General features: G+C 43.4%; 1 protein-coding gene across 1 annotated transcript in view; it reads right to left on the bottom strand.

Moving 5' to 3' along the window:
* The window catches only part of slc24a3 (solute carrier family 24 member 3), a 382,506-nt gene that overhangs the window by 88,690 nt on the left and 268,164 nt on the right, over positions 1-25,652 (bottom strand). Inside the window, exon 6 of the mRNA XM_072581405.1 lies at positions 21,443-21,546. Within this exon, the coding sequence (XP_072437506.1) occupies positions 21,443-21,546 (104 nt within the window). The remainder of the gene's footprint in view (positions 1-21,442; positions 21,547-25,652) is intronic.

The raw sequence follows: 25,652 nt of genomic DNA, 5'->3' as shown, positions 1-25,652 counted from the left end.
GGGCTGTTTTCATTGGAGAAAAGAAGGTTTGGGGTGACTTGATAGAGGTGTACAAGATGATTAGGGGTTTAGATAGGATTGACCATGAGAACCTTTTTCCATGTATGGAGTCAGCTATTACGAGGGGGCATAGTTTTAAATTAAGGGGTGGTAGGTATAGGACAGATGTTAGGGGTAGATTCTTTACTCAGCGAGTCGTGAGTTCATGGAATGCCCTGCCAGTAGCAGTGGTGGACTCTCCCTCTTTATGGGCATTTAAACGGGCATTGGATAGGCATATGGAGGATAGTGGGCTAGTGTAGGTGAGGTGGGCTTGGATCGGCACAACATCGAGGTCCAAAAGGCCGGTACTGCGCTGTATTTTTCTATGTTCTATGTTCTATGTACCTGCATGTGCCTCTTTAGCCTGGGAGTTCCCTGAAGGATTGGTCCTCAGCCTGATTTATATGCTTTGTCTTTAACAACATCAATGTCATCAACAACATTCGGTTAGATTCCAAAGATCTGCTGGTGACATCCAACTGTTCCTCACCACCACCTCTTTTGTCGCTTCCACTGACTCTCTGCTCAGACAGCTTGGAGAACATCTCGTCTTGGATAAACTGAAATTTCATCCAATTAAATCCAAATTTTACTTCCAAGCCACTGTCTTAACATCAGAAGAATTGCAACCTCAGTGACCTGTTACTGTTAGCTGAGCTTCCAATCCTTGAACCTCCATTAAAAAGAGCTCTTCCTTCCCCTCACTTATCACCAATTTTACTTCACCCCTTTTATCACTGAATCCTATCGCATAATGTCCTTGTGGTTCAGTGATAACCTCCTTATGTCTAGTCCAGGAGACCAGGGGTTCAGGTCTCACTTGCTCCAGAGGTGAATCTCTGAACACACTGATCAGAAAACATCTGTCACTGAAACATTTATTTTCAACTTTATTATTTGAATATTAATTACTCATGAATGGGAAATGTTTGGAGAGATCTGGGCCAAGTGCATACAGGTGGGACTAGTTTAGTTTGGGATTATACTCAGTATAGGGTCTGTTTCTGTGCTGTCTGACGCTATGATTCTTATCTAGGGGGACCTCCCATTCTCTGTCCTCTAAACTTAAACTCAATTCAAAACTTTGTTGCCTACATTATGTGCAGTGCTAGGTCCACTAACATCGGCTAAAACTAATAATCAAATTTATTTACAGAACATATAATTATATAGATGCAGAAGGATATTATAGATAAGATAAAAATAATTATATCACAATATAATGTCTGACTTAGATATTACTTGAAATTACTTGCTTTGAAAACCAAATTAATACCATATAAAATTTTAGGATCTTTTCCAGAGAGTTTTAAATGATACTTTGAAGCTTATAACATCAGTGTACTCAGCACAGAACTCTGACTCATCAGAATCTTGCATCAACAAATGAATTAACCCCAGGATTTGGGGTGGCATGGTGGCTCAGTGGTTAGCACTGCAGCCTCACAGTGCTAGGGACCTCGGTTTGATTCCAGCTTTGGGTGGCTATCAGTGTGGAGTTTGCACATTCTCCCCGTGTCTGCGTGGGTTTCCTCCTGCAGTCCAAAGATGCGCAGGTTAGGTGGATTGGCCATGTTAAATCGCCCTTGGTGTCCAGGGATATGTAGGTTAGGTGGATTAGCCTTGGGAAATATAGGGACAGGGTAGATCTAGGTGGGATGCCCTCCAAAGGGTCAGTGTGGACTTGATGGACTGAATGGCCTGCTTCCACACTGTAGGGATTCTATAAAAATCCCCACCAGTATTATATAAATCTGAAGGTCAATCTTTTTTCCCATGAGCAGATAATTATGCCATCATCAATTTTAAAACTTGAGTTGAAAACCTCTTAAAATTATTGCAAATTGCTTATATATTTCCACACCTGATTTGTATAACAAATAGATTGGCTCTGACAATTGTGAGCATTTAGAAGTTCTTGTACTCTGTTAGCCCGTTTAAGGACCCAAGGTACTAGTCTGCGCCAACGTGATTTGATTAGATCTTAACTTAAGCTGGTCTATTAACTAAAATTGATTGACTCTCTTAGAAGTAACAGATAGCTTGAGGTTATCTTTGTGTATTTTCTTGTTTCCCTGACACAAGCACAGAAATCCTTTGCGGGTGGCAGCTCAAAAACATCTAGTTTAAGTTCACAAACTGGTCATTCTAAAACATCAGATGGAAAGGATCAAATAGAGATTCTGAAGCACTTTGGAACTCTGCTTCCAATGTAGTAGGCTCACCTCTTTACCAGAACATCTTACCATGATTAAGTAATAATTGATATATAATCTAGTGTGTGACACTGCACTTTGATGTCAAGAGAAGTCAAGTTTCTAGGACTGATGATCATCAACAATCTATCCTGGTCCGCCCACATCGACACTACGGTCAAGAACGCATAACAATGCCTCTACCTCCTCAGGAGGCTATGGAAGTTCGGCATGTCCATAAGGACCCTTACCAATTTTTATAGATGCACCATCGAAAGTGTTCTACCCAGATGCATTATGGCTTGGTATGGCAACTGCTCTGCCCAGGACCATAAGAAACTACAGAGAGTTGTGAACTTATCCCAGTCCATCTTGCAAGCCAACCCTCCATCCATTGATTCCATCTACACCTCTCGCTGCCTCGGGAAAGCAGCTAATGTCATCAAAGACCCCTCCCACCCCGGTTATAATCTCTTCCAACCTCTTCTGTCGGGCGGAAGATACAAAAGCTTAAACACGTGTACCAACAGAGTCAAGAACAGCTTCTTCCCCGCTGTTATTAGACTTCTGAATGGTCCTCTTAAATCTTAAATTTAAAGTTGATCTTGCTCTCTGTTCACCTTTTCTACAGCTGTAACATTGTATTCTTTGCTCTGTTCTATTACCCAAATGCACTTTGTATGGCATGATCTGCCTGTACTGCACACAAAACAAAACTTTTCACTGTACGTAGGTACATGTGACAGCAAGGGACAAACACACTGCAGAGAACAGGAAAAAAAAGGCCGCCTCACTTTAAATTATAAACAGTAGGACGCACCTTGATGATAGAATTAATCTGAGTTGATGATTTTGGATTCCAACTCCATTCATGATCTGGACACAGAGTCTTAAGTTCAAGTCTCTATTGTTGAGTTGTTGATTTTATTCATGGTTACCTGGGAAGAAGGCTGATAGGGGCATGCAACATTCACAGAAATACCTCAACTGCCTCAGGATTTTGAGACAGTTTTTCTTCCACGTAGGCCAGACCAAGTTAGGGCAGCAGAATTCTGTGTGACTCAGTGGTTAGCACTGCTGCCTCACCGTACCAGGGACCTGAGTTCGATTCTAGCCTCGGGCTGTCTACATGGAATTTGCATATTCTCCCCATATCTGCATGGGTTTCTGCTGGATGCTCCAGTTTCCTCCCACAGTCTAAAGATGAGCAGGTTAGGTGGTATGGCCATGGAAAATAGAGGGCTGGGGGTTGTGTCCAGTTGGGATGCTCTTTGGAGGGTTGTATTATACTCAGTGGGCTGAATGGCCTGCTCCCTCACTGTAGGGATTCTATGATTTTCTTCCTTAAAACGCATTAATAATCCAAATGGTTTTTGATAACAATTGATGATCATAGGGGCAATGGGCCTGGGTGGGTTGCTCTTCAGAGGGTCGGTGTGGACTTGTTGGGCCGAAGGGCCTGTTTCCACACTATGACTCTATGATTTCATGGCATTAACTGAAATTAGCTTACAATTGCAGATCAACGTTAATTGAATGCAAACTCTACCGGCTGCCAGGGTGAAATTTGAATCTTAGCCTGTGGAATATTAATCCAGTGACAGTATTGTTGTACCATCATCCCCATATACCCTCAGCAAAAGCAGCTCACCGAGTCTCCTTGGATAGTTCCTTCACAATTGTAACCTTTCCCACCAGAAAGGTCAAACAGCGGACTCATGGGAAATCCTGCAAGCCCTCCTCCAAGCCAAATTGCATCCTGACCTTCACAGTGTAGAAACTGGAATCCCTATCCCTGTGGTACCTACCCTCATTACAGAGATACAAGAAATGCTGGCCAAGTCAGAAGCTCATACAGAAATAGCTACAAGACTGTGAGAGCTAAACTCTACACACTCCACAATGGTTCAACAAACCTTGTTCTGACAAAACAATCGGTCTTTATTAGCAAGGAAACTGCATGCAGAGTGGCTGAACTTGGAAAAGAGAGAGCTGATCACAGCTTGTTCGCACTTACAGAGAGAAAAGCAGCAATACTTATGCTTAAAATTTATCGATAGCTATCAATAACTATCACCAGAGGTTAGTCATCCATTAGACCGGTACATTGAATTATGATCTGTGTTATTACTTCAGAGATTTATCATATTGACCTCCTAAAACCTAGTGCCACGTATGTCATCTCATAACTATGTCCTTGTTGGGGGCTGAAAGGATTTTGTGTAATGTCCTTATTCGGGCTTAGTCAGTATCCCAAAATTTATGTGGAACCAGCCTGATGAAGCTCTGCCTAGGTCTACCAAGGTTAAGGAAGTTATGTGGATTCAGTCTACCTCAAGTCCTGCTGAGGTTAGCAATGCTTTGACCTTTGTTATAGTCTTAACTTGTGTTGTGCCAGGCAGTGCTGGGGTTGTACAAAGGTCAGTCAAAGAATATGTAACAACCAGAGATTGGCCAGTTTTCCCATCATGCAACTATCTGTTTCACACAATTCCACACTCACACCTCATGATTTAGTTTACCTGGGAGCAGGCTCACCAAAAATCAGTTGGCGACAACATGAGGAATAAAGCAAAATAAAACAGTGCGAATTTTCATTGGAAAGTTGTACATCTGAAAATTGTCAATTTATATCTTTCAAGGAGACCTCCCTATTGCATTTCTGCATGACCTAGGACTCTGGGGTCATAGTGTGGCAAGATTTATTCAACACCACTGCATTTGACAATCACAAAAACAAAATGGCTGCTTGTATCGTTACATCCAATTGCCTCCAAGAAAATAGCAGGAGGAATAGGCCCTTTGAGCCGGGTCTTTCTTTCACTAAGATCACATTTGATCTTCTACCTCAAGTACGCTCGTGTGCACTGCCTTTATCGCGTCCAAAAATCAATCAATTCCTGACTTTGAAGATGCTCAATGATTGAGAACCTCCAGTGCTCTGGAATAGAACATTTCAAAGCTTCGCAAGCCTTTAACTGAAATTTCTCCTCATTGCAGTCCTAAAGGGCTCCTTGGAGGTTGTGATCTGATGCTCTAGATACCCCAGTCAAGGGTAATGCCCTGCTGGTATCTGCCCTGTCAAGTCCCTTCAGAATTTTATATCAGCCAAAGTATTTAATCTAGCATGGATCTATTTGCGAAGGATCACGGAAATGCTATAAAGATCATCCCATTGGTTCATGTCTAAATATTAAAGGTCAAATCATTGATGAGTTGTACATTGCTTTAAGGTAAAATAATTTCCACTGGTACTCTGTAGTATCTAGTGAGAGTGTAAAGGTGTCTCAGATATACTGCCCTCATCCCTGAGTGAGTAATCTAGGCGATGTGTTAAAGCAACGTTATTTTTAAAGTGGAAATGCAACTGCATTGGACTGATCAAAATCATGTCAAAACAGCAGTATATATATATATATTAAAAAAATGGGACTGTCACAATTTTAAAACTTGGGTACAGAACCTGAAAGCTGTGCTGTGCCCAACACATGGCCAGCAAGACAGGAAATCTAACCAACACAAAGATGCAACCCAGCTTTTATCAGTGATCCGGTATCAGCCTCCAATTCCCTGGCGATGTCCCTGGCCTGTGGAGACCGCAGCGGAATTGGGGATTAAGAGTTTGCCAAGCTGGTTATTTGAAGTGATCGATTTGACCAGCTTTGAGGTGGGTGATGCATATCAATCACTCATGTAACATTCTCTCATTTGGTCACCGTTGGTTGTATGACAGCAGCGACTCAGTTGCTAGTAATGATGAATCAGAAGGTTCAAAGTCCCACAACGGGTCAAAACACTTAAGCTGACACTTCAGGGATCATTGAAGGAATGCTTTCTTTTGGGTGAGATGTTAAACCAAGGTCCCATATGCCCCTCTTAGGTGGGAAGGATCCACGGCACTGTTTTGAAGAAAGGGTAGGAGAGTGAGATCCACGGTTCCACCTGCATTTATCCCCCGATTAGATTCCCTACAGTATGGAAATCGGCCCTTCAGCCCAACAAGTCCACACCGACCGACCTAGTCCCATTTCCCTACCCTATATTTACCCTTGACTAATGGACTGAACAGTATGGGTAATTTAGCACGGCCAATTCACCTAGCCTACACATTTTTGGATTGTGGGAGGAAACCAGAGCACCTAGAGGAAACCTACGCAGACACAGGGAGAATGTGCAAACTCCACACAGACAGTCACCCAAGGCAGGAAGTGAACCCAGGTCCCTAATGCGGTGAGGCAGCAGTGCTAACCACTGAGCCATCGTGCCACCCCATGGCAGCATCACACAAAATAAAACACACACCCTGGTCATTGCAACAGCGCTGTTTACATCCCAGACATGGGAGAGGTGGGTGGGCGAATTCCTTTAAAGAGCTTGCGTCGATATTCAACAGCCTCAAGACTGCTTCTAGCCTGTATCTGGGGAGTGGCGGAGTCCACGCCATCCCAGCCCCCAGAGGGCGATCCCAACTGGTGGGGCAGTCTCTCCTAAGGCAGGAAACTTCCTGAGATGCATCAATCAACTAGGGAGTGAACAGCCGGGCCTTAGTTTAGCATTTACACTGGGTCAATTTTCACTTCCACTGATCCAAACAGTTTATTGCTTCAAAATCGACACAGGCCATCCTCTGAAACTATTACTGCCTCATTTTAACATGGATCCATTTCGGTTTAGAAGCTAGTAATGCCGGTTCCTGTCAATCCTTGGAGAAAGCAGTCCAAATGTGATCTGGAAGACCACCTCTTGCCAGGTCTGACACACAAGGTGGGCATCTCCAAGACCCTCGGAATAAACAGCTGGCTCTTGTTCATTGTGAATGGTCATAGAGTCATACAGCATGGAAACAGGCCCTTTGGTCCTACCAATCCACACTGACCATGTTCCCAAACTAAACTAGTCCCACCTGCCTGCACTTGGCCCATATCCCTCCAGACTTTTCCTATCCAGGTACTCATCCAAATGGACCTGCATCCACTATTTCCTCTGGCAGTTCATTCCACACATGAACCACTCTCTGTGTCAAGAAGTTGCCCATTATCTACTTTAAATCCTTCTCCTGTCACCTTAAAAATTTGCCCCCTAGTTTTCAACCCCTCTACTCTCGGGAAAATACCCTTGTCATTCACCTTATCCATGTTGCTCTATAAGGTCAAGCCTCATCCTTCTACACTCCAGTGAAGAAAGACCTAGCCTTGTGGGTGGCACGGTGGCATAGTATTCAGCACTGCTATCTCGCGGCGCTAGAGAGCCGGGTTCAATTCCCGCCTCAGGTGACTGACTGCATGGAGTTTCCACGTTGTCTGCGTGGGTTTCCTCTGGGTGCTCCGGTTTCCTCTCACAGTCACAAAGATGTGCAGGTCAGGTGAATTGGCCATGCTAACATTTCCTGTAGCTTTAGGTGTAGGGGTATGGGTGGGTTTTGCTTCGGCAGGTTGGTGTGGACTTGGGCTGAAGGGCCTTTTTCCTCACTGTAAGTAATCTAATCTAATCTTTCCGGTCTATTTTTACAACTCAAACCGTCCATTCCCAGCAACATCCTGGTCATTTTTTTCTGAACTGTCTCCAGTAACAGTAGACCAGAACTGTACCACAGTCCTCCAGAAGAAGCCTCACCCAACATCCTGGACGACCTCAATATGACATCCCTGTACTCTGAGCACTGGAGGCGAACATGCTAAACACCTTCTTAAAGACCCTAACCATCTGGGATGCAAATTTCAAAGAATTATGAACATGAACCTCCTGAAGACCTCCTCGTGGGTCTGCTCCTGGGCCTGGCCAAAGTGGCCATCAACAGGTCGAGGCAGCGGGCCATGGAGGAGGTCGTTAGGGCCTGCCCCTCTTCCACGGTTACGTTAGAGCCCGGGTGTCCTTGGAGAAGGAGCACGCGGTGTCCACCAACACCTTGGAGTTGTTCAGGGAGAGGTGGGCGCCGCAGGGAGTGGAGTGTATTATTTCCCCCTCCAACTCTATTTTGATTTAGTCCCTACTCTCCTCTTCACTGTTTTGATCACACAGCATTGCCCTTTGATGTGAAGGGCAGTGCTTGTCACTGGCCACTCGGGTGTTTCCTATCTTCCTGGTGGTGGAAATTAAATAAAGATTCATGCACCTTGTGTTTCTCACTGTGTCTCACACCTACACACACACACACCATGGGTGATGGGAAAAAATAAGCACTACCGCATTTAGGCGGTAGTGTGGGGGTTAAAGAGAAATAAAACAGGAGTGTGATCACACAGCATTGCCCTTTGATGTGAAGGGCAGTGTTTGTTACTGGCCATTCGGGTGTTTTGCCTATAAAGAAAACAAAATGAACATGAACCTCCTAGGTCTCTCTAATGAAGACTGCTTGCCAGGATCCCATTGGTGAGCTTTAACAACCCCATACCATCAAATTGTTGCAATCCCCAGCTCTCAGACTGCACTCCAAACCAGAGATGAATGGCACTGTCATGAAAGGGAGTCGTACAAAACAGCCCAACATGTAACCACTTCCAGCCCCTTCCCTTTTAAATAGGTGTGAATGTTTTTCAGAGGGTTTAACAGGCTGCAGTCACCACCTTAGCTTCTGTCAGCACCACACTCTACCAGGAAACTCTAGAAGGAGTTATCCATGTTTGGTCAACACACAAATTGACCAGAAGTCAAATCAGGGACAGAGTGTGAGTGGGTGCACACTGAAAGTTTGGATATTTATGAAAAGCCACAACAATTAATGGCTTTGCGGCATAAGACTGAGAATTTTATCATCAACTTTCTCCCCTCTCCTGAAGACACTCCAGGAGTGCTACTGGGGCACACTTTTGGTTTGCAAAGTTGCAGGAGGACATGCTTGATAAATGTGTTGCTGGAAAAGCGCAGCAGGTCAGGCAGCATCCAAGGAGCAGGAGAATCGACATTTCGGGCATGAGCCCTTCTTCAGGAATGAGGAAGGTGTGCCAAGCAGGCTAAGATAAAAGGTAGGGAGGAGCGTTGGGAATGCGATAGGTCGAAGGAGGTTAAGGTGAGGGTGATAGGTTGGAGAAGGGGGTGGGGGGGGGCGGAGAGGTCAGGAAGAAGATTGCAGGTCAAGAAGGCGGTGCTGAGTCCGAGGGTTGGGACTGAGATAAGGTGGGGGGAGGGGAAATGAGGAAGCTGGAGAAATCTGCATTCATCCCTTGTGGTTGGAGAGTTCCTAGGTGGAAGATGAGGCGCTCTTCCTCCAGACATCGTGTTGCCATGGTCTCACGATGGAGGAGGCCAAGGACCTGCATGTCCTTGGCGGAGTGGGAGGGGGAGTTAAAGTGTTCAGCCACGGGGCGGTTGGGTTGGTTGGTGCGGGTGTCCCAGAGGTGTTCTCTGAAACGTTCCGCAAGTAGGTGGCCTCTCTCCCCAATATAGATGATTGTTTTAATGCCAATGCAGGCCCAAGGGATTAAATGGTCAACATCTGCTCCTGTTTTGTATGTCCTTAATCAGTGAATGTTATTCAGAGAGCTGAAGTCACTGGAGTGACCCATTTTGAGCCTGGATAGAGAATGCCAAAAGAAACTCTTGCTGATTGGCCTGCCTTTAATCTAGACGCCAATCACAGGATTCCTGCCAGCCAGGAAAAAACTAGCTCACTCAGCAGAGAGCAGGCAATAAACCTGGGAATCTTCCTGCTCTGTATGTCTCAACAAATTACCCCGATGAGCTATCAGAGCCCTTCTCTTCCACTTTATGCCCAGAGTGTGATGATACAAATGTTTCCAAAGGATTTTGGTGGTGTTGCCTTACCGTAAACATTTTAAAGAGTCATGGCAGACTAGGTCAGCAATAGATACATTTGCAGAGGCCATTTTGTCGCTGATTACACACCTGCTTGGGAATCAAAAGCTTATGGGCGGCACAGTGGTTAGCACTGCTGCCTCACAGCGCCAAAGACCTGGGTTCAATTCCCGCCTCAGGCAACTGTCTGTGTGGAGTTTGCACAAGCTCCTGTGTCTGCGTAGATTTGCTCCGGTTTCCTCCCACAATCCAAGAATGTACAGGTTAGGTGAATAGGCCATGCTCAATTGCCTGTAGTGTTAGGTGAAGGGGTAAATGTAGAGGAATGGGTCTGGGTGGGTTGCTCTTCGGAGGGTCGGTGAGGACTTGTTGGACGGAAGAGCCTGTTTTCACACTGTAAGTAATCTAATCTAATCTTAAAAAAAATTTTGACTGCAGAGATGGGAACCCATAATCTGGTTGACACATGCCACACTGAGGGAGTGCAGCACTGTCACAGCCCCATCTTTGAGATGGAACATCAAACTAAAGCTTTCATTGCTTGTAAGTTAAACTCGCTGAGCATGAAGTTTCTCAGCGAGCTAATTTACATATTTATCATCAACCTGAGCTACAAGTCTTCTCAAAAATCACTTTCATTGCTCTTTTAGGTGGGCAGAAGAGATCCCACTACACTACTCAAGAAGAACAGATTATTTCTCAAGGTCTCCATGGCAATATTTAGCTCCCAACAAATGGCATTATAAAACAGATCATGTGGTTGTTATCCCATTGCTGTTTGTGGATACCTTTAGCGCACGCGCACACACACACAGTTTCTCAACCGTGGCTACATCTCATAAAGATCTCACTGGTTGTAAAGAACTTGGAGAGAGACTTAAAAAAATAAAAAGAATTCATGTTTTTCAGTCTGTAAGCATGTAGTGAACCTTTCTCTGTAAGACAGCAGGAAAATGAACCCCCACCAACATTACCTGGATGACCATGTCTTTTTATAGAGAGCATATCTTTAAACTGGAGAGGTTTCAGAAGTGATTTACCAGGTTGTTGCCGGGAACAGAGGCTTGGAGCTATAAAGAGAGACTGGATAGACTGGGACTTTTTCACTGGAGCGTAAGAGATGAAGGGGTGACCTTATAGAGGTTTATAAAGTCATGAGGGGCACAGATAAGGTGAATGGCAAATGTCCTTTCCCTAGGATGGGGGATTTCAAGACCGGGGGCATATTTTTAAGGTGAGAGGAGAAAGGTTTAAAGAAGACATGAGGGACAAGGAGTGGCTTGTGTGTAGTATGAACTTCCAGAGGAAGTGGTGGATGTGGGTACAGTTACATTTGGATAAGTACATGAGTAGGAAAGGTTTGGAGGGATATGGGCCAAGTGCAGGCAGGTGGGTCTAGCTTAGATTGGGTTTATGGTTGGCACGGACTGGTTGGACCGAAGGGTCTGTTTCCTTACTGTAGGACTCTAACTCAATAAATCATCTGTGTGACTAGCAGTCTCCAAACATTAGGGAGAGAAAAGAGTTGTTGTTAGCTGCAACATAACAACAAGTATATTGTTAATCAGAAATAAATTAGGTTGTATAACATATGCTGTCTAGCATAGAACATCACAGCGTCAAACTCTAAATCTATGTTTCCTACCAATTAATTGCAAATCAGATTAGATGCAACTAATCCAGATAATTAGAGATATTATTAAATCAGTCCCTCAAGCACAACTTCCTACCTCTACTTGTGATGAGCAGCAGGAGCCTGAAGCAATCTGTTTGACAATTTATTTCAGATATGCAATTTAAAGAAAACGCAAATACCTTTACTCAAATTGTTTCAACTCTTCAGCTTAATAATACAGCACTGGAATCATTTGGGATCCTATTTATCTAACCGGAACTCAAGAAAGCCACATTCCTTTCGAGTTTGACAAAGTGAATTACCTATTTTGCACAGAAAACCAAAGGGTCAATACTTCAGTCCAAAAGTGCATTATCATATAAAGTGTCAGTTATCAAACACATCCAAGTAGCAACTAATTAACACTCAACCTCACATCAATGGCTGACCATGAGCGGTTTCAGCTTCCCAATGTGAGAAAAAATGCAGCAGCTGTTGGCCAGTCCTGGGCTCTGACACTGCAACAAATTCAACAGCTGCAAAGTGGTAGGATGCGAGTCGATCACAATTCATGTAAAAGCCACACGAATAACAGTAATTGTGAATTTCCGGTGAACTCAACTGGTTCACACACATCTTGACCATCGACAAACACGCAACTCCAGCAACAGTCAAGACCTGAACCCTGTGTTTCTGTGTAATTCCACTGAACTCAAAGAGATATTTTCTGTAAGTTTATTGTGGCAAATTGAGACAAACATGGGGCTATAGTTTTCAGAACATTAAAAAAAAACAGGTGTAGGGTATGTTGGCCCACTGAGCATGACCAGCCATTAATAAGATCATGACTAATCTAATGTGCCCTTAAATTCAGTTTTCTTCCTGTCCCTGGAACTCTGGACTCCTTAGTCAATCAGCAATCAGCCAATTTTGTTATGACTGAGATGGGAGAAATACAGAGTCTTTCTCTTGTCCCACTATTCCATGGCTCACACCATAAATGTAATACTCTCTCTATCCAAGTAATCATCCAATGTCCCTCATGAAAGCCTCAAATGAATGTGACTCCATCACATATCCAGGCAGTACCCAAACGATTCGCTAGGTAATTTTCCCTGACAGCACTCTTGCTCGTTTGCACATCACTTTGAATCAATGCCCTTGTGTTCTTTTTTTCCCTGTTATGAGTGGAAACAGCTTCTCCCCATCTACTCTAGCTCAAACCTCAACCCGATCTCCTCTCAGACCCCTTCTCTCCAAGGGCTACTGGGATAAATATAAAGCAGGTAATCCTATGTACAGGCCGCGAGGTACCCTTTGACTGAACTGTTTTCGCTTCTTTCTTCCTCTTCATCAGCTAACTATTCAGCTATGATCTATGTGGGCGGGATGGCATAGTGGTATTATTGATGGGCCTGTTAATCCAGAGACTCTCAGGACCTCGGTTCAAATCCCACCATAGAACATGTTGGAATTTGAATTTAATAAAAATCTGGAATTAATGACCATGAATTCATTATCAGTTGTTGGGAGGAGAAAACCCATTCTGGTTCTCTTCCTTTCGGGAAGGAATTTGCCATCCTTATCTGGTCTGGCCCACATGTGACTCCTGACATGCAGCAATGTGGTAGACATCTAACTGCCCTCTAGACCATAAATACTGGCCTAGCCAGTGACATCCTCATTCTGTGAATGAATGAAAAATAAACATATATTCTTATTAAATCAGAACTACCGAGAGTATGATAGAATCAACACCAGCCAAGATTCCTCTTCCCAATAGTTATCATATGGGCTGTGCACATTGGGAAAGTACAAATTTTGGCTTTGTTCTGACAACCCCATAGAAAAGCACAATTATTTGCAAATATTAGCTAACCCTAGTGAATTATGTTCTCATGCAAAAACTGACATAATTGGATACAAAATTGGCTGGACAGTAGGAGACAGAGGGTGTTGGTAGAGGGTTGTTGTTCACACTGAAGGCCTGTGACCACAGGTGTGTTGCAAGGCTCAGTGGTGGGTCCACTGTTGTTTGCCATTTATATAAACAATTTGGATGAGAATACAGGAGATATGGCTTGTAAGTTTGCAGATGAAGCCAAAAATTGGTGGTGTGGTTGACAGTGAAGAAGGTTATCTAAGACAACCACATCTTTTTTCAACCAGGCCAGTGGGCCAAGGATTGGCAGATGGAGTCTAATTCAGATAAATGTGAGGTTTTGCATTTTGGTGAAGCAAAACTGGGGAGGTCTTACACAGTTAATGGTAGGGGCCTGGGGAGTGTTGTCAAACAGAGAGACCTAGTGATGCAGGTACATAGCTCCCCGAAAGTGGTGTAAAGTATGGACCAGGGGTTGAGGAAAGCATTTGGCATGCTTGTCTTCATCACAGCATGATGTACAGGAGTTAGGATGTCATGTTACAGCTGTACAAGACATTGGTAAGGTCGCATTTGGAGTACTGCAACAATTCTGGTCACCCTGCTATAGGAGGAATGTTATTAAAGTGAAAAGGGTGCAAAAAATATTTACAACGATGGTATCGAGAATGGAATGTTTTGAGTTATGAGGAGAGGCTGGATAGGCTGGGACTTTTTTCCCTGGTGCATAGGAGGCTGAGGGGTGACCTTGTAGAGGTTTATAAAACCATGAGGACATGGATAAGGTGACTAACCAAAGTCTTATCCTCAGCGTAGGGAAGTTCAAAACTAGAGGTGATAGGTTCAAGAGTCAAGAGTGTGGTGCTGGAAAAGCACAGCAGGTCAGGCAGCATCTTAAGAGCAGGAGAATTGATGTTTCGGGCAAGAGCCCTTCATCAGGAATGAAGCTTGTGAGCTGAGGGGGTAGAGAGATAAATGGTAGGGGTGGGTGGGCTGGGGGAGAAGGTAGCTGAGAGTGCGATAGGTGGGTGGAGGTAGGGGTAATGGTGATAGATCAGACAGGAGGGTGGAGCAGATAGGTGGGAAGGAAGATGGACAAGTCATGAGTGCGGACAGGTAAGACAGGTCATGAGGGCGTCGGTTTAAGGTGAGAGAGGAAATATTTAAAAAGGGCCTAGGGGCAACCTTTTCATGCAGAGGGTAGTGTATGAAGGGAACGAGCTGCCAGATGAAGTGGTTGAGGAGGGTACAATTGGACAGATACATGAATAGGAAAGGTTTAGAGGGATATGGGCCAAACACAGGCAAATGGGACTAGTTCAGTTGAGGAAACCTGGTCAGCAAAGATGAATTGGGCTGAAGGGTTTGTTTCTGTGCTGTATTCCTCTATAGCTCTCTATTCAACAAGGTAGAGTATTGGGGACGGTGTTCCACTGAAAGTTCTCTGCATCGGGGCACGATAAGGGTCAGGACCTGAAGCTGTTGTCTCATTTTTGCAAGATCCTTTCCATGGTTATTTCTCACTGTTAGTTATCTTGGTTCCATTACTTTTCTGATAATTGCTTGAAAGTGATGGTCAAACTGAATTGCTCGGGATCATTTCCTGTAGACTTAATTCGTATCTCAGCTTTTACAATCCATTTTCTGGTTATAAGTACTGTTCCTCATTGATTATCTTATTAATATTTTTAATGAACTGAAGTATAGTTTATCAGGTGGAGAACCTTACGGTCTGTTAATTCCTTCTGATGTCTTCATTTACATAATTTGAAGGTTTCAAAGCTTGAAAGTAATATCAAACTGAGTGCCTTTTTTGCAAGTTATTAACATAATTAATTTTATGGTTTTAATGATTGCTGCAAAATAATTAACTGAACAGCCCAGACCATTTCCTGCATTTTGATAATGGCTCTGTATTCAAACCGGGAGTTGATTGAAATCAGTTGCCTTGTAAATGGCAACACTGCTGTAGACGGACACTCCAAATGCCAAATGATTCAGATTTTTACTGTAACTGCCAAGAACATTTTGGGAACCGGAAGAAGAGCTTGCATTTTAAAATAAAAATTGTCCATGGGATTTGGACATCGCTGGCTGGGCCCAGCATTTATCGCTCATCCTTAGTTGCCCTTGAGAAGGTGGTAGTGAACCGCCTTCTTGAACCGCTGCAGTCCGTGTGCTATTAGGGAAGGAATGGCGATATATTTCCAAGTCAGGATGGTGAATGGCTTGGAGGGGAGGTTGCAGGCCAATGGTGATCCCATGGATCTGCTGCCCTTGTCCTTCTCGGCGGAAGTGGTCGTCAGTTTGGAAGGTGCTGTCTGAGGAGCCTTTGTCGCTTGTGCATCGATAGCACACACTGCTGCTATTGGCCACTATTTTTGGAAGGGAGTGAAAGTTTGTGGGTGGGGTGAAAATGAAGTGGGCTGCTTTGTCCTGGATGGTGGCAAGTTTCTTGAGTGTTCTTGGAGTTGCACTCATCCAGGCACATGGGGAGTATCCCAGCACACTCCTGTCCTTTCACTCGATGGCGAAATCCTGGATGTAGGTCAAATGTTAAGACTGATTTTTTTTTCAGCTGCTGTTTTGGCGATTTGTGCTTCTTTTTTAGTTGTTTCAAAATGCAATGGTCAACAGGGGCATGGCGTGGCATGTGCTGAAGGGATTTTTACTGACTTCAAACTTTATGCATGACCCAATTGCTCCCTGCTATTTCTGCCACAGCTGAACAGGACAGCTTGGAGAAACAAGAAGATCAATACAGAACAGGGTCAAAAAGTGTGGTGCTGGAAAAGCACAGCCAGTCAGGCAGCATCTGAAGAGCAGCAGAGTTGATGCTTTGAGCATAAGCTCTTCGTCAAGAATGTGAGGCGGCCCAAGGGGCCTGAGAGATAATAGGAAGGGCGGGGCAGGCTGTTGGAAGAGGGAGTAGGTCGAGAAATTAAAGCTCTGAGTTATAGTCCCTGCCACTTTGGTTGTGCGGAGGACAGTTCTCCTAACTCACTGAAGAAAATCATGCGCAATGTTGGACACTTCAGTAAGGACATCCTCACCGACACTTTTCAACTGCTGGAGCCGCAAGTGCAATGCTAGAGCAGAGCACTGAAAACCTTGAGCTGACTCCCTCCACCGCTGTGTCACCTCTTCACGCAGCACAGATCTGAGACACTGACCTTTCTAACTATGATGGACCCCTAAAGGGATGCAGGTTATCTTTTTTTTTCTTTTTTTTTCTTTTTTTTTCGGAAATCCCCTGTTTATTTTTTTTTTGCAGGTTAGCTTTAAGTGGTGCTCATGGTTTTCACCTACTTCTGTTGCATCCAGCCAATTAACAATGCAATTAATGTTGGCCGCATGCCGAAATCATTGGAATGAACAGGCCGCATGAAATTGATAAGGTATCTGCATTTCAATCAATAGGTGCCTTTTAAATCTCATGCCGGCGCCTGGGTCTATCAAATCTGGTCTCGGTGATTTGCAACTCCTGTTACAGACACAAATCCCTGCATGTTCTAAATAGATTGCATTGGTTCTGCTGAAGGAATGTGACAATTTGTACCTCTATGTAACCTAAACCTTTCATCTGACAGGGTAAAAATATCACATCCTGAGGTTGCACTGGATGTGATATTTTTACCGTGTCAGATGAAAGGTTTAGGTTACATAGAGGTACAAATTGTCACATTCCATCTCCAGATCCAATACAATCTCAGGTCACCTCCAAGAGTTTTGCATCGTTACTGGTGCCCTTCGAAGTACAAGCAGAATGTTTAAACCTCATGAGTGGAGTTTAACAGCCTCGCTGGAATAAGCTTCAATTTTAAGGTGCAGGATTATCTTCATTTGATTTAAATGGAATTATCAAGGTGAAAGACCAATATTTGTGGTGCAGCTCCCACTATAAAGGCAATGCAACCGACAGCATTCTTTTAAAATATCTTTACCAGTTGGGTGTTTCCATCATATCGGTCAAGGCAAACCAAATAGGACAGTTGGCACTTTCCTTCTGGAACCCACTTGGTTTTGTTTTTCTATTGCTTTCACTGGAAAGAAGATTCCAGCAAATGACATTCAGTCCACTCTATCCAATTCTCCCTTCCTTGTGTCCTTGTTGAGGTGACATTATTGCCCAGATGTTAAAGATGATCCCCTGGCGAGTGAGGTCATAAATGACAGAAGAATCTGAATAGGAAGCCATGCTTGCAGGAATGGATAATGAAATTTGAAGGATCACTGGCTCGAGTGGAATTTGACTTTAAGGAAGAAGAGAAGGACTCACATTCACATCGTGCTGCTGATCATTCTTCAATTGTTGAAGTGCAATCAGTGTAAGAAAATTCAACAGCGCTGAATGCAGACTGTCTTAGTCCCACAGTCAGCCAAGATATAAGGACTAAATATTTCATTTCTCAGGGAGATATAGTGCACTGAGATCTTTCAAGCTCTTCCAGGAAACGCCTCATTTGATCCAAAGTGCAGGGTCTGTGGCATTCCTCTCAGGGACTCATGGGAATGCCAATTTACTATGTGCTCAAGTTCCGGAAAACAACCTTATGAGTCAGGCTGAGCAGACAGCTACAAATGGAAGGAATCCATCATGTTCCTAACTTCTGCTGGATTGGAGTTCATTCCTTGAATCACATTTCTCTTTCATGTTCCCACATTCTCAGGAAGCATGTACTGGCCCTGGAGAGGGTTCAGAGGAGGTTCACGAGAATGGACCCAAATATAAAAAGCTTAACATATGAGAAATTTTTGTGGACTCTGGATCCATACCTGATGGCTTAGAAGGATGAGGGGGGATCTGATTGAAACATTCAGAATACTGAATGGCCTGGACAGAGTGGATGTTGAGACTTTTAGATTAGATTTCTTACAGTGTGGAAACAGGCCCTTCGGCCCAACAAGTCCACACCAACCCTCCGAAGGGCAACCCACCCAGACCCATTCCCCTACATTTACCCATCACCTAACACTACGGGTAATTTAGCATAGCCAATGCACCTAACTTGCACATCTTTAGACTATGGGAGGAAACCGGAGCACCCGGAGGAAACCCACGCAGACACGGGGAGAATGTGCAAACTCCACACAGACAATTGCCCGATGTGGGATTTGAACCCGGGTCTCTGGCGCTGTGAGGCAGCAGTGCTAACCACTGTTTCCATTGGTAGGAAAGACTAGGACCCGAGGGCACAGCATTAGAGTAAAGGGAACATTTTTTTGAACGGAGATAAGGAGAAACTTCTTCAGCCAGAAAATGGTCAATATATGGAATTCATTGCCGTAGAAGGTTGTGGAGGCCAGGTCATTAAGTATGCTTAAGACAAAGATAGATAAGGTTCTTGATTGTCAAGGGGATCAAGGGGATTAAGGAGAAAGGGATCCATGATTAAATGGCGGACCAGACTCGATGGGCTGAATGGCCTAATTTCTACTACTATGTCTTATGGTCATATAGTCATTCCTTTTGAAATCCTTATGTGTTCACTCTAATTAACATTTTGTCAATTTTCTGGTAAAGTGATCCATGTTATGTTAAAATTCTCTTGTTTTATGTTGACAAAACATAACATTATCTTCTTTTGCCTGTGCCCAAGTTCTTAAATGGAAAGTAAAATTCAAAGGGAGGCCACTTCCAACACCACAGCAGTTTGTTCAGTTTTGGTTCATGGCTATCTCTCTATCCATGTGGTCACTGCTCCTTTAACATCACCTTCCTCACTGGTAGGACATTATTAAGATGCTCTCTGAAAACCCGCCCACACACCGTCTCCCGCTTTCCCTTCTTCACTTCTTCAGAAAATTAAATAGTTCAAACTTTCACTTGGGTTCAATATTGTGGTTTGAAGTCCCTGCTCAAATGTGTCACAAAATTAGTCTTTATGTTAATCAAGGAGCAGCAGAATTCACTCTGACAGATTGAAAATCATTTACACTGACACTGCAAACCTTTTGGGTCTTCGAAGGAATTAATGAAAATGGTGAAAAGCTGAAAATAAAAAGTGCGGCCTAAAATATAACAGAATATCACAAACTGCCTTTCACTATTTTGATGATATAATGCTAACAAGTCTAACACAACAGTCAGGCAGGATACACAATACTTGAACAACAGTCATAGCACTTTTACAAACATCCTAAATCAAAAAGGACCATCCCTACGATGGAACTGTTCTCCCTCGTGGACTATAAAATTCCACTGTTTGGACAACTTCCATCTGGGTCAAGAGTCATTGCAGGGAAACACTTATTGCTGCCATTTCTGCATGATCAGTTTATATTTGCAAGCAACTGCGTTCGCATTTTCAAGAGGATCCAAACAAATTTCTGCCTTCCACTGCCAATGTACCTGTACCTGTGTGCAATGGTGTGTCAAAACATATCTGGATGGGTTTAAAATCAGGCCATTAGATCCCTTAAGCTTCATTCAATACAGTCAGAGCAACCTTCGACCTCAATTCCACTGTCCTACCACCCATAAGACCAAAGGACAGAGGAGCAGGAGTAGGCCATTTGGCCAATCGAGTTTACTCATGAGTTCAGTAAAAGATCCCAGCTGATTCAATGATCCCCAATTGCACTTACTGGCCTTTTACCCATCATCCTTAATTCCCTTATTTATAAAGAATCTATCTCAGTTGTTTATATATTTAAAGTACCAGCCTGGACAGCCCTCTGCAGCAAAGAATTTACTACCTAGTGAGACAAAATTCCTCCTCGTCTCTATTAAATGGGTGAGCCCTTACTCTGAGATTATTCCCTCTGGTCCTAGACTCTCCCACAATAGGGAAACAACCTCTCACTACCTACATGCCAAGTCCCCTAAGAAGTTTGCATGGTTCAGTCGGGTGTCCTCTCATTCTTCTAAAATCCAATGAGTACAAGCCCACCCCCCAGCCCTACCTTGCTTCCCACCTTCCTCGATTTCCCGATAAGTCAAACGTCTATCCATCTCAGTGTTGGAGGTACACAATCATGGAGCATCCATGATCCTCTGGGATAAAGGATTCCAAAGATTCACAATCCTTACTGAGGAAATTTCTGTTCACTTCTGTCCTAAACAATTGATCTTTTATCCTGATATTACATCCCTGCATCCAAGCAACTTCCAAATGTGAAATTTGCTCAGCTTAGGGAAGGTTGGGCACCAAATAAAATTAGAGTCGAGAGTGTGGTGCTGGAAAAGCACAGCAGGTCAGGCAGCATCTGAGGAGCAGGAGAATCAATGTTTCGGGCAAGAGCCCTTCATCCTCATTCCTGATGAAGACCTTTTGCCCGAAACGTCAATTGTCCTGCTCCTCGGATGCTGCCTGTACTGCTGTGCTTTCCCAATGGCACACTCTCAACTCTAATCTCCAGCATCTGAAGTTCTCACTTTCACCAAATTAAGTTAACCTAGCTGGGGACTTCCAAGGTTCTGACAGGCAGATCTGCAGTCCAATGTGATGGCAGTGTCTCCAACTTCCACTGAAATGCTGGCAGTTGTTAATACTGAACATAAGGTAAGCATTCGCTCCATCTAGTGTGAATCCTGCCTGGCGTCTCTTGATGTTAAAACACTTCTGAGTTCAATCAGTGACAGCTTTGATCTAGAGTCCAGATTGCTTAAACATATTGTGAACATTACTGGGGAAACAGTGGTGGATTTGCTGTTCCTTTTCACATTGTCATTATTCACAACGAACAAGCCAATAGTACATATGTTGCCTCCTCTTCCTCTAGAAAGGGAGAGAAATAGAAGCTCTTCTATCTGTACTTGGACGTAAAATATTAAATAGAACAGCAGTCTCAGTCGTTTCCTGGTGTTGGCCCTTTTATAGTACTCGGTGCCAGGGCATGCCACCCAAACAATTGCCAATGAGGTGTCCATGTGCCCAGGAGCTTCAGTACTTTGATGCCACTCATTGACTACAGTGCAATACTTTATGGATGGTTGTGGAAAGGTTTGCTTACCAGTCCTGAGAAAAGCCCACACACTCCAATAATGCAGAGAATGTTGAATACTGCAGAGCCCACAATCGTTCCGACCCCGACATCCCCCTTTGTGATGAACACTCCTGAGAAATAGAAAGGGAAGGTTAAGTAGGGAGAGCTGTAGTACCTCTGGACACACAGTAAAAATGTAACAGCACAAACAGTAAACCCAAAAGGGTTTATACGCAAAGTATTTGGCCATAATCAAGCACTGAGTGTATACTGAAAATTGCAAGTTTGCGATGTACACGTTCAGTGTGTGAGCTACCTTGACATTACCAGGCCTCAATAATGAGCCTCCACAAAACTAATAGCCCAACACCATCACTCAATTGCTCCAGAATTCTTCAGAAAGCATCTGAATAAATGGACAATTTGTTGAGATATTGTTTCGCTAAAGCATTAACTTTGAACGGCCAGCTTTCAAATCATGCGCTGATTCACAATTCTTCAGCTATGATTTTCAAAAGTTTGTTTAAAAAAATTGACTTAGAGAATATGTCAAAAAACAGGTAACACTGAATAAAAATCATTCCAGTCTCTATACCATTGTACATGAGGAACAAAGGAAGTGTTGTCAGCAGTTAGTGGACACGTGATAATCAGGTTAGACAATGCAGAAGTGAAGTTTTTAAGTAAGATGTAAATTTTATATAGAATAATGAGTTTCAATTTTAAATCTGTACATTTTAAATTTGACAATGTCAGATCAAAGTCTAATATATAAAAACAAGAATTGTAAGTACGACTTCAAAATTAGGAAGTGGGAAGGCAAAGTTACTTGGAGATTTGGATAAATATTTTGGAAGACAAAATATCAGAAAAGGTGGGGCAAGTGCAATGAAGTCAGGCCAATTGGATAGCTCATGGGGCTGCGACCAGAAGGAAGGGTCGAATGGCCTCATTCTGTCCGTATGCATGAATAATTGACCATGTAGAACCAAATGGACCATGAAGATGGCAGGTTCATTTCCTGGAGAAACAAGCAGCCAGGAGTTGAAGCTGAGACCTTCCTGGTCCATGTTGTGTTAACAGATAGAAGCCAGAGTGACAGATATGGCACTATAATTGGTGCCATTGCCCCGTTATTGTAAGAGATCCAGCTCCTAATTATTAACCAGGGACTTGTGGCAGATGCTAACTGCATCTGGATGTCAGTGGTGATACCCAAATGAACAAATATCCTCCAATGCCTTTCAAAAAATTAACTGGTGGGTGGGACATCGAAAGAATTGAACAATGCACCAGCACACGACACACCATTGAGCTTGGAGAAAAGATGAGAATATTCTGTTTCACGCAGACAGAAACACTATACAGCTGAGTTCATAAGCAGACTACGGTTCAATTTGAAGATCCCTCAAATGTTAGGGGGTGAATTATATCGAATCCATTCACAGAATATAAACATACTTTGTCCATAATTTGTGTAATTTTTTGTGTAAAGTGAGCCCGACAAATAAAATAAAATCACTTTAGAGTGAAAGGATAAATAAAATCATAGAACCCTTGCTGATTATTTTTCACCATTTTGATTTTTAACTTTTTTTTAAAATTATTTTTGGTCTGGAGCTGTTAACTGTGGGCTGAGAGCTGAAAGATGACCTTTGGACTGTGAGAACAAGCTGTTGCTTGTTCATGAGGCCAGAACTGGAAGTTAACTACAGATGGTTCCAAGTTTAAAAGGTGCCCTGTAGACACTTCAAGCACAGGGAGGCCTTATACTTAAGCAGATGTTGAATGTTAACTGAGACCTTACAGGCAGACAACAAAAAGAGTTGCCAGAGTTTGAATTGGTTTTTGGACTGTATTTGAACTGTAATTGGATCACAAAGATTGTGCCTGTGAAAGCCACGGGACAAAGGTTTGATTTCTCCCTGTTTGTACTCTCATTATCAATGTGTTGAAAGTTTAAAGAATAGAATCAAAGTTCTACGAATTGAATGAACGTTCCTTAGAGCCTTTTGGAAGAGATTTGCATGCACCGGTGTCATCAGAAACCAAGCAAGATATAATTTTATATGCTGATGATGTTACAGATTGGGAAGTCTGCTGAATTGTACTGGCCTGTTACATCTCCCTTTTGATTTATCCCTTAACCCTTTTGGTTTGTCTTTCAGTCTTTGTGAGAGTGTGAGGCTAGAATTAAAAAGGACTAGGTTTAAATCTTAGACATTAATTAGATTACCTTGTGGTTTGACTTTGCTCTGCAATTATTATTAATAAATTGTCTTCCAACGCCTTTCATAAAAAATGTCTGGTGGTTGGGATATAGAAAGAATTGAACACTGTATTATTAATAAATTGTTGAGTCTTTTGTTTAGCCTGGTTATCTTGTATGGATTATTCACAAAAATTGGGACTGTTTATTTAAAATGTCTGGCTAGGAATCATTGGGGTCAGTTCCGAGGGTGTTTGAAGGTTTTAATTTTACTATGTTGTGAATACAGCGGTAGGGAGGCTGATTTGATTCAGCTGTCTGTGTCGTAACACAGGGCCATACTTTAAAGATACAAACCTTGTTATTGCTATCAAAAAGGAAGCCTATTCTGGTAGACCCAGAATTAAGCAACAAAAGCTAAATGTAAGCATGTAGGTGGTAAGGAGGTATGGTATGTTGTCCTTAATATTGGGAGGATTTGGATAAAAGTGTTGAGATGTCTTGCTGCATTCATACAGGGCCTTGGTGAGACCAGCCTTGGAGTAACATATGCAGTTTTGGTTTCCTTATCAGAGGAAGGATGTTCTGGCTATGGAGAGAATAAACAGAGGCTTACCAGACTGATTCCTGGGATGGATTAGTGGTGCTGGAAGAGCACAGCAGTTCAGGCAGCATCCGAGGAGCAGCAAAATCGACGTTTCGGGCAAAAGCCCTTCATCAAAAGCCCTGATGAAGGGCTTTTGCCCGAAACGTCAATTTTACAGCTCCTCAGATGCTGCCTGAACTGCTGTGCTCTTCCAGCACCACTAATCCAGAATCTGGTTTCCAGCATCTGTGGTCATTGTTTTTATCTACCTGATTCCTGGGATGGCATGGCTGACATAAGACGAGAGGTTGGATTGGTTCGGACGACATTCGAATAATGATGGGGCATTCTCATAGAAACCTATAAAGTTCTCAAAGGTCTGGGCACCATACATGCCGGAAAGGTGTTCCTATTGACCAGGGCCGACAGTCTAAGGATATCGGGAAGGTCATCCAGGACTGAGATGAGGACAGATTTCTTCATCCAGAGAGTGGTGAGCCTGGGGAATTCTCTGCCACACAAAACAGTTAAGGTCACAACATTTGAAGTTTTCAAGAAGCAGTTAGTTATAGTTCTCCTGGCTAAAGGGATCAAGATCTTAGGGATCTGAGGAAAGAAACACAATATTAAGTTGATAACAAGCCACCATCATATCAAATGGCAGACCAGGCTAGAAGGGCCAAATGGCCTACTCCTGTTCCTATTTTCAATGTTTCTATGTAAAGCCTGTGACTTAGCAGGAACAGTGGCAATGTGGATGCATAGTTGGCTGAGTGACAGGGCATGGGAGTAGCTGTGAACAACTGTTTTTCAGACTGGTGTAGTGTGTACAGTGAGAATCACCAGGGTCGGTATTAAGACCATTGCTTTACGTATGTGAATAATAATATTCTATACCTGTATTCGTGACATAGACTTGGGGGTGTGTAGGGCACCATTTCAAAGTGTGCTCATGGCACAGAACTTGAAAGTATAGTATACTGTGAAGAGGACAGTGATGGACTTCAAGAGACTAAGGCAGGCTGGTACATTGGCTGATTGTAGCAGATGACTGGCAGCATGGTGTCTCCATGGTTAGTACTGCTGCCCTACAGCACCAGGAATCTGGGTTCAATTCTAGCCTTGGGTGACTATCTGTTTGCACATTCCCTCTGTGTCAATGTGGGTGAGCTCCTATTTCCTCCCACAGTGCAAAAATGTGCAGATTAGCTGGATTGGCCACGTTAAATTGCCCATACAGGCCAGGGTTCTGCAAGCTAGGTGGGTTAGCAATGAGATATATAGCAGAGGTGGGGTCAATGGGATGCTTTTTGGAGGGTCAGTTTTGGCTCAATGGGCCGAATGGCCTGCTTCCACACCGAAGAAATTCTACGACAAAGAGAAATGTGAAGTGACACATTTTGGTGGAAGGAATGAGGCGAGGCAATGGAGAGAATTCTAAA

This window comes from Chiloscyllium punctatum, chromosome 11 (assembly GCF_047496795.1).
Source record: "Chiloscyllium punctatum isolate Juve2018m chromosome 11, sChiPun1.3, whole genome shotgun sequence".
Lineage (NCBI taxonomy): Eukaryota > Metazoa > Chordata > Chondrichthyes > Orectolobiformes > Hemiscylliidae > Chiloscyllium > Chiloscyllium punctatum.
The sequence above is the reverse complement of the archived record's forward strand: the minus strand, read 5'-3'. Positions and strand labels throughout refer to the sequence as shown.